General features: G+C 49.6%; 1 protein-coding gene across 2 annotated transcripts in view; it reads left to right on the top strand.

The window, feature by feature from the left end:
- The window catches only part of MIDN (midnolin), a 44,960-nt gene that overhangs the window by 16,460 nt on the left and 16,474 nt on the right, over window positions 1–12,026 (top strand). For both annotated transcript variants that reach the window (XM_053372781.1, XM_053372780.1), the window contains exon 4: window positions 780–842. In XM_053372781.1, coding sequence (XP_053228756.1) covers window positions 780–842 — 63 coding nt within the window. The remainder of the gene's footprint in view (window positions 1–779; window positions 843–12,026) is intronic.

The raw sequence follows: 12,026 nt of genomic DNA, 5'->3' as shown, positions 1-12,026 counted from the left end.
AACATCTGGAGGGCCGAGTTTGCCTATGCCTACTCTAAGGAACCAAAGCTAAAAGAATCCCTGGCAGACGGCTACCCAAACTCTGCAGAAACTAGAAAAATTCTGCATGCTTTTTTTGTCTGGCCCTGCACACCTCTGCCATGCGGCCCCCGGAAGATTGGCCCTGGGCCCATTAGTCCCCCGGCTAGTAAAAGGTTCCCTAACCTTTAATTTAATTGTTGGAGCCCCTCTGCAAGCGAACAGGTCAGCCCAGGGTGGCGGGTGGGGAGGAAGCCTCCCCCCTTGGGCTCATTTCCTTCTCGCTCGCCTATAGGCGATTCGGAATGCTCTGTAGGCGACTAATAATAATATAATAATAATAATTTATTATTTATACCCCGCCCATCTGGCTGGGCTTCCCCAGCCACTCTGGGCGGCTTCCAAAAAAAATATTAAAATACTGTAATACATCAAACATTAAAAGCTTCCCTAAACAGGGCTGCTTTCAGATGTCTTCTAAAAGTCTGGTAGTTGTTGTTCTCTTTGACATCTGGTGGGAGGGCGTTCCACAGGGCGGGCGCCACCACCGAGAAGGCCCTCTGCCTGGTTCCCTGGAACTTGGCTTCTCGCAATGAGGGAACCGCCAGAAGGCCCTCGGAGCTGGACCTCAGTGTCCAGGTAGAACGATGGGGGTGGAGACGCTCCTTCAGATATACTGGACTAGGCAAAGTGTCGATTTTTGGAAAAAGAGATTTATCTTATTTTCCTTGTTTCTCCCCCCAAAAACCCACCTTCTACAGTCGCAAGCATCCAGACCAGAGCAGTCCGTAATGCAAGCGTTGGAAAGTTTAACAGAAACTCAGGTAAGGACATTTTCGGCTCGGGACGTGTGCGTGTCTGTGAAAATTTCTCCCAAAATCTTATTTTGTTCCATTGCCTGAAATCGCCCTGCGAGGTCTACAGGGCTTGGTCACTGGCAGCCTGCCTCAGCCCTGGTGACCTCCAGATCTGGAAATGCCTGGTTTTCCTAAAAATTTGGACACCCCCCCATTTAAAATAAGGATTTCAAAACCAAAACAAGCTCCGCTTCTCCCTTTAGGTAAAACTTCCTTCTTTCCTTTCGGGTCACTTCCCTGATCGCCGCCATATTGACATGGGAACTTCAGTGCAGTTAATTTTGTAGCTCGATTGTACATCTTCTCCTTTTCCTTTCCCCAATCTGTGGTCCTGGACATCTTTGGTTCCGTGTGTATTTTATTTTATTTATACATTTGACGTATCTTTAATACATCTTTAATTGTCGCCATTTATCTTACTTCCCTCCCCTCCATGAGGGTCGAAATTTATTCCTTGTTAAGTTGCATCTCCTTAATAACCTTTAATGTACATATTTTATGCGCTATTTTTATCTGTTGTTAGCCAGCTTTGGCCAGGGAGGACGGGATACAAATAAAAAATTATTGTTATTATTATTATTAAAGCAGTGTCTCGACACTTTAAAGCAGTCACTCCCCCAGAAAATCCTGGGAGTTATAGTTTAAGGGTGCTGAGAGAGCGAAGACTCTCAGCACCTTGAAACTACGTTTCCCAGGATTCTTGGTGCACCGTGGCTGCTTTAAATGTAGAGTGATGGGACTTGACAAGGGGGAGTGTCTGCTTTGTGTGATCTCGTTTTTTCCCCGAGGCTTAAAGGCCATAGAGCTGAAGGAGGAAGTACGAAAGAGTGCCGCTCTTTCCCACTTCCTCTTTCATCTCTATGGGCTTTTCGAGGCTCTGGATGAATTGCACCAAATCTGAATTTTCGTTTTATTTTCGCCTGATCTGGTGGAGGGAGGGCAGAAGGGGCTAGAGGGAGGTGTTGCCGTGGGGCTTGCTCTAAAAATGCAGATGCGTCTGTGGGGGCCTGATAAGTTGGCAACCGCTGCCTTTAGAGAGAACCTAGAAGCCGAGCCTTTTGATGGATATAACTGAATCCTGTAAGGGAAACTTGTGACTATTAAAGGTGTGGATTTGTCTCCCACATCACGATGGGCTTTCAGAGCTGGGGGGTTCAGGACCCTTGGAAAGCTAGGGTTGTCATTAATAATAATAATAATAATAATAATAATAATAATAATAATAGTTAATAATAATATTTGAGGAGTCTTCAAGGAAGGCTGCTTAACACTGATTTGGGTTGGTAATCCTTCAAAGCTAGAAGGCAGCGGGATGAGGGTCTCTCAGCTATAGGTCTACTCCGAGTAGGGCTAACATTGCACATGGCTCATGGCATTCTAAATTACCTAAATGAGTCCTGGTCTGTTGGTCTTCCATGGCGAATGGATCTAAATTGCTCTCAAAAGAAAATTGTGGTGGCAGGCCAGGAATTGGGCCAAGGGGTTGGGTGAGAAATATCTCCCCTTTATTGCCCCCCCTTGCAAGCAAAGAAGTTCCCTTCATCTGCCAGCTGCCACTGTTTCATATCTCCTTCGCCATTAGTCTGCTAGCCACAGAAATGAACGAACAGAACCGGCCGCAATTTAAAACACATCACAAAAGGAAAAAGCATTGGGGAGGGAAGAGGAAAGCAAGCGGGCACCGATTCTTAAAATGGCTAAGGTCTTGTTGAACTTAATGGATAAGGTGAACTGGGGGGGGGGCTCCATGAATTCCAGGGGTGGGGGCAGCCTACTCTGTGAGTACAACATAGCTGGATGAAAACCTATTGTTTTATAATCCTTGTGTGATCAAAACGTGCATTTTGATAATGTGATTTAAAATCAAGGTGTGAGCCCCTTTCCAGTCGTCCTGTCCCCCCCCCCGCAGCCCCAATAATTGGCGATTATTCCCCAATGCCAGATTCACCAGAGCATTTATATCACTTCTAAGGCGTCTCGAATTTACTACGTGGTTCCCAGGGTTTAAAAAAACTAAAGGTAAAGGTAAAGGGACCCCTGACCGTTAGGTCCAGTCGTGGCCGACTCTGGGGTTGCAGCGCTCATCTCGCTTTTCTGGCCGAGGGAGCCGGCGTACAGCTTCCGGGTCATGTGGCCAGCAGGACTAAGCCATTTCTGGCGAACCAGAGCAGCGCACGGAAACACCGTTTACCTTCCCGCCGGAGCGGTACCTATTGATCTACTTGCACTTTCAAACTGCTAGGTTGGCAGGAGCTGGGACCGAGCAACGGGAGCTCATCCCGTCACGGGGATTCGAACCGCCGACCTTCTGATCGGCAAGTCCTAGGCTCTGTGGTTTAACCCACAGCGCCCCCTGCGTCCCTTAAAAAAACTAGGCCCACGTTTATTTTTTTAAAAAATGAATGTATACTAGGGCAATGTTGTGGGACGGCCACTTAATAATTATTATTATTTTGTTTCCTGCCCAAGCGCAGAGAGGCTTTTGGCTGGCGGAGGGGAGAGAGATTTGGGGTGCAGAGTAGCAGCAAGGGGGGGTTGAAAGAGTCCAATTTCTCCTTCCTCTCCCCCCCCTCCACCCCACAGCCTGATCATTATATGGAGAAGAGAGGGGCGGGGAATTTTGATTTATTTGCTGCGCTCTTTCTCTCTCTCAGCCCTCCTGAGAGTAGGAGCCTCGGGAAGAGGCAAGGGTGGAATTTGAGGGGGGGTTGGCCTATTGATGGCAAGGGGGGGTTCACGCCAAGAATGCATGCATTTTTTGTGGGGGGGAGCTGAGCCGAGTGGCAGCCGGCCATCTGTTTCTGATGGGTCTGGCTTTGATTATTCTGGCTGCTGCTAAACCCACATTCCTTCCTCTTTGCGGAGACTTTTCTCCAGGTAGCAAAAAAATGTCTGGGGGGGGTGTGGGTGCGGAGGGTGGCCGGGTTTAAAGGCTTGCCCTTGGCTTCCTCTTAAGTTTTGGTGCTGGCCTGGCATTGATTTCGAAGTTCTTCTCCATTGAAGTGAATGGGTCTTAGTTGTGTGACAACAGCTGTGCTGAATCAAGCCCAATGGTTTTGGCGCAGAATCCTGGCCAGCCACATGCTTTCTCTTTAATTTCGAGCCTTGTATGCATTTAGTACACGTTATTTATTTTGTTTTATTTGTATGCTGGGTCTGACTGGGTTTCCCCAGCCACTCTGGGCGGCTCCCAGCAGAATATTAAAAACACGCCAAAACGTTTAAAAACTGCCCTAAAGATAGTGGTTTATTTCCTTGACATCTGACAGGAGGGCGTTCCACAGGGCAGGCGCCTCCACCAAGAAGGCCCTCTGCCTGGTTCCCTGTAACCTCGCTTCTCGCAGGGAGGGAACCATCCTAAGGTCCCAGGCTGGTTGTCAGCATTAAAGCACAACTTTTAAAAACAGCTTTGCAACCGTGAAAATTACCATTTCGTGCATCTCTCTTCGTAAATATTCATTCTCTGTTTAGTGGATCAATATTATTGGTCGCCGTCTTCGTATTGTGAAAGGTTGCGTTGTTTTTAATGTTGTGAACTGCTCTTGAGATCTATGGGGCCATAAAGAAATTTAATAAGTAATAAAGCTCCCTAGAATCTGTCACATGTCCCCTATATATGTGTGTATGTGCATGTATATACCGTATTTTCCGGCGTATAAGACAACTGGGCGTATAAGACGACCCCCCAACTTTTCCAGTTAAAATATAGTTTGGGATATACTCGCCGTAGAAGACTACCCCTCTTCCAATGCACACCAAATAATAATAAAAAAAAACAGTCTCCAGTCCGGCTTGGAAATCCGCTCCACTTCCCAGTAGCCAGGGGCTTCTGGGGCCAATTTTCAATTGTATTTCTGCTTCATCTTGGTGTCCTCTGATTTAATTTGCTGTTGTTTTATCCTTTGGTGGGGAGTTGCTGCCGGAGCTGCTGCTGTAGCCGGCGTATAAGACGACCCCCGACTTCTGAGAAGATTTCCCTGAGTTAAAAAGTAGTCTTATACGCCAGAAAATACAGTATATCTGTATATCTCTATCTATATGGCAAGCTCTGCCCCCCAAGGCTTGCAATATTATTTAAAAACAAACACACACACACGAGAGGAAAGAGAGTTGGGGAGGGAAGAGGAAACCAAGCAAGCTCAAGGCACCAAAACGCTTCTGCGTTCTTTCTAGGACAGGGAAACGGCGGCAGGGAGTTGAACCTCTCCTCTCCCCCATCCCCCCTAGCAAACCTCTTCTTTGCGTAGCTTTTCCACAGAAGGAAACGCCCAGTTACTGTCCGGGTATTTACTTGGGGTGGGGAACAGAGACAGAAAACCAGGAAGCCCCACCCCTCATTCATCCTGCGACTGTTCTGCTCGCCTGAAACGGCTGTCCGCCTTCCTTCTGCTAAAAGCAGAAAAATCTGCTTCCTCGAATGTTTTGGGTGGGTCTTACGAAAGATCTGACGCCCTTTCCTGAGATCTGGGTGCAGGGCGGGTGGCTGAAATCTCTCGCTTCCGTTCGTTGAGAGACGGGGGTGTGTGTTTTATTTAATTACTGTTGCTGCGTTCTCCAAGGCAGCGCTCCCCCACAACAACCTTGAGAGGTAGATTAGGCTGGAGGGGGTGCAATTGCGGGGGGTGGGGTTTGAACCCCAGTCTCCCACGAGTTCCCCGTCCTCTAAATCCTCTGCGAGGTCGGCCGGGCCGAGAGAGCCAGCGCCTGCCCTGAGGTCACCCATTCAGTTCCATGGCCAAGTGGGCATCATAGCTGTCAAGCGTCCCTTATTTGGTGGGACAGTCCCTTATCCCAGCGCCATGTCCCGCTGCTGTCCCTTATTGATGATGTCCCTTAAATAAGCTACTGAAGGTAATGGGGCCCTTTCTATGTCCAGCTGTCCTTTGTCAACAACAAATTGTTGCTGTTTTTTTGTGTTGAATATATGCTATATGGTAATTAATGGACCTAATAGGTATCTAAAGCCATTCGCACGCAACAAAATATGTATTTTATCAAAGTAATTGTTGATCCCTTATTTTCGAGGCTGCTGATCCCTTATTTTCGAGGCTGCTGGTCCCTTATTTTCAAATCTGTAAGTTGACAGCTATGGTGGGGATTCGAACCCAGAACCTAGTAGTAGTATTATTACCCTGCTTAGAATCTCCGCTTTTACAAGTTTGTGTGGGTTTGCTCGGCCGAAATCATAACCTCTCCTGGGTTGCGTTTTGGTTTTGAGGATGGGCACCATTTTTGGTGAGGAAGATGTTGTTGGACTACAACTCCCATCATCCCTGAGATCTGGCCTTGCTAGCTAGCTAGGGGTGATGGGAGTCGTAGTTCAACAACACACAGGTTGAGAAAGCCTGGTTTGGACTAAGTAACGTAAGCTTCCTCTTCCTTCCTGACATTGGGTGTTTTCTTTGTGTGTGTGTTTATTTTCTTTGCAAGGGGTGGGGTGGCCCAGGAAGTCTGGGGGGGCGCCGCTCCAGTGATGCGTGCCACCCTCCTCTCAGGGAGGGCGCCAACCACCCGCCCGCCCTACCCACGGAGCGTGGCCATGGTGCCACCCTCCCCGAGCGGCGGGGAAGCGGGCAAGGCCAGGGTTACCTCGGGCCAAGTTTTCTGAACACGTCGTCGGAGAAAGGAAGAATTCGGTGTACTCTGAGTCATCTCTGGTTTCTGGGAACTGGGGCTCAGCTCTTGAGTTGGATTCAGAGGCAATCAATTTATATTTCTGCCTTCAGAAGGCTTTCTGAATCCAAGCAGGAAAGTAATATTTTTTTTCCTTTTCGGATGGTTGGCACAGAAGAACGTCTCTCTCTTTCTCTCTCTCTCTCTCTCTCCCCCCTCAACCCAAACCCATTGCCATCTCTAGAGAACATGGAGTTGGGTTTTTGTCTGTGTGTATCTTTTTCCCACCCACCCAGTTCCCTCCCAGAAGACTGTGCGATTGTGAAACTTGCGTCCTCCGGCGCAGATAACCCTCTGAGGTTGTGTTGCAATCACAGTGACGGCAGGGTTTTGTTTTTTTAAGTTCCCAGCCCTCCTCCTAGCTTGTGGAAAGGCTTATCGGTGGCCTTGACGCGTTTGTCGAGGGCGGCAGGTTCCCTGAGCATGTGCAGAGTGCATTCCCCACCCACCCACCCAGGGCAGGTGTGCAGTTGTGCAACTTCATCCTCCAGAGCAGGTAACAGGTTTTGAGTTTTGATTTCCCTCTCTGCTGTTTTGCAGAAAGGTTTGTCTTTGCTTCCAGGGCAGCAGGGTTTCTGAGCATGCGCAGAGTTTCATTCCCCCCCCCCTTGCCTCTGTCATGAGCCTTTGGAGTGGGCGTTTTGCATGAGTTGTGTACGTGTATCTCACGTTACAAGTTGACAAGTTAAGAGAAATTTTGTCCAGAGTGTGAGCTCAGCCTACCCACAGCCGAGTGGTAAATCAGGTTTTTTGCACGTAGAAAGTCCCAGATTCTGATTCCCAGCATTCTACAGGTAGACAAAAATGATCCAGGTAACAAAACAGCTTCCTGTCTTCCTGGCTCTAAACCAGGAAGCGGCAACAATTCCTTAGAGCGTGCGCAGAGTGCCTGGGAACCAGAACCAGGCCTACAGAGCTAAGGGATTTAGGGAACTGCATATCCACACTGGAAGGTGCGACCTCAAGCCGTCTTCCTTCCCATTTGTAAAAAAAAAGTGGCATCTCTATGAGCCCGCTAACTTTCCTCTTCCCTCCCCAGCGCTCTTTCCTTGCGTGATGCGTATTCAAACGTATTCGTTCGTAGAATTGTAAAGTGCGAAGCATACTGCTAGGTTCCTCTGGTCCAACCCTTTGCAATGCCTCAGACCCGGGTATGCTTCCCCCCCCTTAAAATGCCCCCCCAATTACCTGCATTAGCGCTTTCTCTCTTTTAAACCAGGCCCAGTGAGGTATAAAGTTGGCATGTGAATTGGCCCACCTGGTGTTGTCCTGGGACTCCCAGTTCCCACCCGCCCCCTGCCCCCAGGCCGGGAACTGTAGCGCGAAGCGCCTGGCGGGCGATGTTGGGCGGGTGTCCTCATCCGTGGTTCCTTTGACCCGTTGTCTCTGATTCCAGGCTGGCAGATCTACGCAGGATCTGGCCCCTTCTTCTGCCTATTTGTGTGTGTTTCTGTGCCTGCGTGCAGATAATTGGGCCTCTTCCTCCTTTCTCTGTTTCTTTCGTTCTCTCTCTCTTTCCAAAGAAGCGAGCGCCAGGGGAAGATTTTATTTTTAGTCCTGCCAGCCTCCTGTGGCACGGAGGTGGCTGGTACTCAGGGCATCATCAGCCACCGGTTAATGACAGCGAAGGGCACTCCATCTTCAGCCTGGCCTCTGACGTCAGAGGAAACGCGAGGAGGAGGGCAGAGCGAGAGACTCTTCTGCGGCAGGGGCAGAGTTCCTTAATGGTTAGAGCGCCAAGCGGAAAACAGATGGCAGCTTTAAAAAAACACCAAAAACTGAGGAGGGGGCGTTGAGCCTTAAGGGGGCTCAGAGCTATGAGTCACGGGTGGGTTTATTTTCCTCCCAGCTGGAGAGCCCTCCGTTCTAATTTCAAAGAGCTGTGGAACTGGAAGGGGGAACCCCAAAGTCATCTAGTCCAACCCCTTGCAAGGCAGCATTTTTTGGGGGTTTTGGGGCATCAAATGCATGTAGATTCCAAGCTATTTTCCCCGTACTGGTGCACAATCCCGAATTAATTTGGTTTTTGGTGTTTGTTTACCTCATTCTTCCCTGTGCGGTCGTTATTTTGTTAGTTCTCTTACGGCTTCGTGTTATTAAAACACTTTATGGTCAAGTTTATTGCCCTTGCGATTTGCCCTGGGGGTGTATGTTGCTTTTGTATTTTTCAACGGCTGGATTTGGGTGGGGGGCACAAAATAGGTCTCTGCATTTCTTGACCTCCCATGTTCCCCTGGTGCCTAGTTTCTATAATAAACAGATAATGTTTACCTGGGGGTGGGAGGCAGAATAAACCCCCTCCACAAAATTTACCCCCCTTTTTGCCAGGGGGACAGTGTATTTGAGCGCCACTGAAATCCCAGCAGAGGGGCTGCTCACGAATTTACAGCGGTGAGGGGGGCAGAGAGAATTTATCTCTGCAGGAAAGGCTCCCCCAGACCTTTTCTGCATATGGAAATTGCCATCTGGGCTGGCGTGAGGCTTTTGAGAACAAAGGAGCTCACTCCATTCATCTGGTGGAGCGATATTATTTTGGGGGGGGGAGCCTAAAAAAAATGCTTTTCCCCCCCCTGATGGAAAGATTCTCTTCCAGCTGCGTGCGACAGACGCCCCCGCCCCTCCACTGTTTAATCAAAATCAATAATAAATATTGCTTGCTGCCTATTGCGCGGTGATGGGTGGTTGGTTTTTTTTAACTGGCGGGGGTCCAGCGGTCTTTTGTGGGGGCGGTTGCTGCAGGGAGAGACACACAGACCGGGAGTCGTGACTTGCGGCCGGCGGATGGGGGGGGCACGAGGGTGCTTTTGACGGCAGAGGCTCCTTTGCGGCTCGGCTGGTTTTGGAATTTCGTGACTGGCGCAGGCCGGGGGGGTGATGCCAGACGCCTGGAGATTTGGAGAACGCGGCTTCTCTCCTCTCTGCCCTTGGTCACCTCAAGCCCTCGTCGGAGGGCACGAGATTGTCATAGAGCAGCAAACTTTTTCAGCAGGGGGCCGGTCCACTGGCCCTCAGGCCTTGTGGGGGGCCGGACTATATTTTGCAAAAAAATTAAGAACGGATTCCTATGCCCCACAAACAACCCAGAGATGCATTTTAAAGAAAAGGACACATTCTACTCATATAAAAACACGCTGATTCCCGGACTGTCCGTGGGCCGGATTGAGAAGGCAATTGGGACGGATCCGGCCCCCGGGCCTTAGTTTGCCTACCCATGTCATAGAGGCAAGCATTTGTTCTGGCCCTGATGGAAGAGACCATCCTTCGCACTTGCAGATAGACTGCCCTTTTGCATGGCTGTTCCATATACTAGCTCCAAATAATTTGGTTGGAGGGGGGGTTGGTTGTGAGTCCCCCTCCCCCTCCCCCTCCCTTGCTTCATTCATGCTGCAACCCTGGACTGGTATGTTTGAGAGGCTCTGAGCTTCATGGCTGTGGGGTGGGGTCTGAGTTCGAATTCTCCCTTCCAGAGGCACCATGGGGGTCATCTGGTCCAACTCCCCTGCACTGCAGGAGACAGAGTGTCCCCCACCCCGAAAAAATTCCTGGGTTTCAGTGCAAGCAGTCTTTCCACATACCCTTCTTGTGGCAGGGAGTTCCGTAGGGTAATTACCAGAACAGGCGTGCTTTGTCCTCTTCCTTTTTGCCCCACGTCCCTGGTGGCAATGTGGTGCATTGCGGCAACCAGGAAGTCCAGTCTCTGCCCTCGAGGCGCTTATAGTCTTGGGTTCCGGCTGCGAATGAAGGCAGGAAGAGTAGACCATGTGACTGAGGACTTACGTCCGCAATCTTCGCTTCCCTGGGGATAGGAATGCACTAGCTCGCGGGGCTGCACTCTGCACATGCTCAGGAACCCCTTGACGTCACCATTCCTAGGTATTTCAGCCACTTCCACCCCAGTGTTGGCGAAGAGAGTAGAGAAACAGTTACCAGGTCTGAATATGCATGATTTGTTAAATCAATTTACCGCATTTTTCGCTCTATAAGACGCACCAGACCACAAGACACACCTAGTTTTTGGAGGAGGAAAACAAGGGAAAAAAATATTTTGAATCTCAGAAGCCAGAAGCGCAGTGAAAGCAGCAATCCCTCTTGCTGTTCTGGCTTCTGGGATAGCTGCGCAGCCTGCATTCACTCCATAAGACGCACACACATTTCCCCTTACTTTTTAGGAGGGAAAAAGTGAGTCTTAGAGAGCAAAAAATACGGTATTTTTTTAAACAAACTGGGGGTTTTTTTGCTTGATGCTTTCCGCATCTGTTTTGTTTATGGCGCTGTTCCTGCAGAAAATAGCAGCGCTGAGGTCCGTCCCACTTCTTCCGTGTTTAGGTGCCTTCTAACCTTTCGAAAATAATAATAATTTGCGTGCTAGAGGTGGTTTCAGGTCTGCTTCCTGCAGGTTGCAGCCTGCTAAACCTTGCTCTGCTCAACTTCCCGGCTGTCCGAAACTCAACTTCGCTGCTTTGCGCCCACTGCCTGCATCCGGCCCCCCTCAGTTCCCACGGGTTTCTCAGAAACTTTGAAGCCGGGGGGGGGGGTTGTCTTCTGTTTCTTCTATGTGTGTAGATGGGGCATGAACAGTTGTGGGGAGGTCTAGGGTGTCTAAAGGATCCCAGCAGGTGCTGGGGGGGTTGGAGTCGATCAGGGTCACGGATGACGCAAGGAGAAGGTTGGCGGTTCGAATCCCTGCAATGGCGGGGTGAGTTCCCATTGCTCGGTCCCTGCTCCTGCCAACCTAGCAGTTCGAAAGCACGTCAAAGTGCAAGTAGATAAATAGATACCGCTCCGGCGGGAAGGTAAACGGCGTTTCCGTGCGCTGCTCTGGTTCGCCAGAAGCAGCTGAGTCCTGCTGGCCACATGAACCAGAAGCTGTACGCCGGCTCCCTCGGCCAATAAAGCGAGATGAGCACCGGAACCCCAGGGTCGGCCACGACTGACCTAATGGTCAGGGGTCCCTTTACCTTTACCTAGATTTTTATTACTTTTCTCTCTCCCTTTTGCTGACATTTCTGCAGCAGCAAGAAAGGAGAATTCCTCTCTGTCTGTGTGCATTGCAAAAAGTTTTCGGAAGTGTCGGTTGAAAAGCGAGAAAAGCAGAAGGGAAACTGCTCCTAAAACCTCCGCTGCCTTTGCAGGAGGACTAAACTCTCTACAAATCCCTAAGGCAGAAGTCAGCAAACTTTTTCCAAATCAAATATCCTTTATTAGGCATAGCAAAGCACACATTATCAAACGGACACAGCAAACGTTTTCAGCAGGGGGCCGGTCCACTGTCCCTCAGACCTTGTGGGGGGCCGGACTATATTTTGGGGGGGGGATGAACGAATTCCTATGCCCCACAAATAACCCAGAGATGCATTTTAAATAAAAGCACACATTCTACTCGTGTGAAAACACCAGGCAGGCCCCACAAATAACCCAGAGATGCATTTTAAATAAAAGCACACATTCTACTCGTGTAAAAACACGCTGATTCCTGGA

The sequence above is a fragment of the Podarcis raffonei genome, chromosome 18, assembly GCF_027172205.1.
Source record: "Podarcis raffonei isolate rPodRaf1 chromosome 18, rPodRaf1.pri, whole genome shotgun sequence".
Classification (NCBI taxonomy): Eukaryota; Metazoa; Chordata; class Lepidosauria; order Squamata; family Lacertidae; genus Podarcis; species Podarcis raffonei.
The sequence above is the reverse complement of the archived record's forward strand: the minus strand, read 5'-3'. Positions and strand labels throughout refer to the sequence as shown.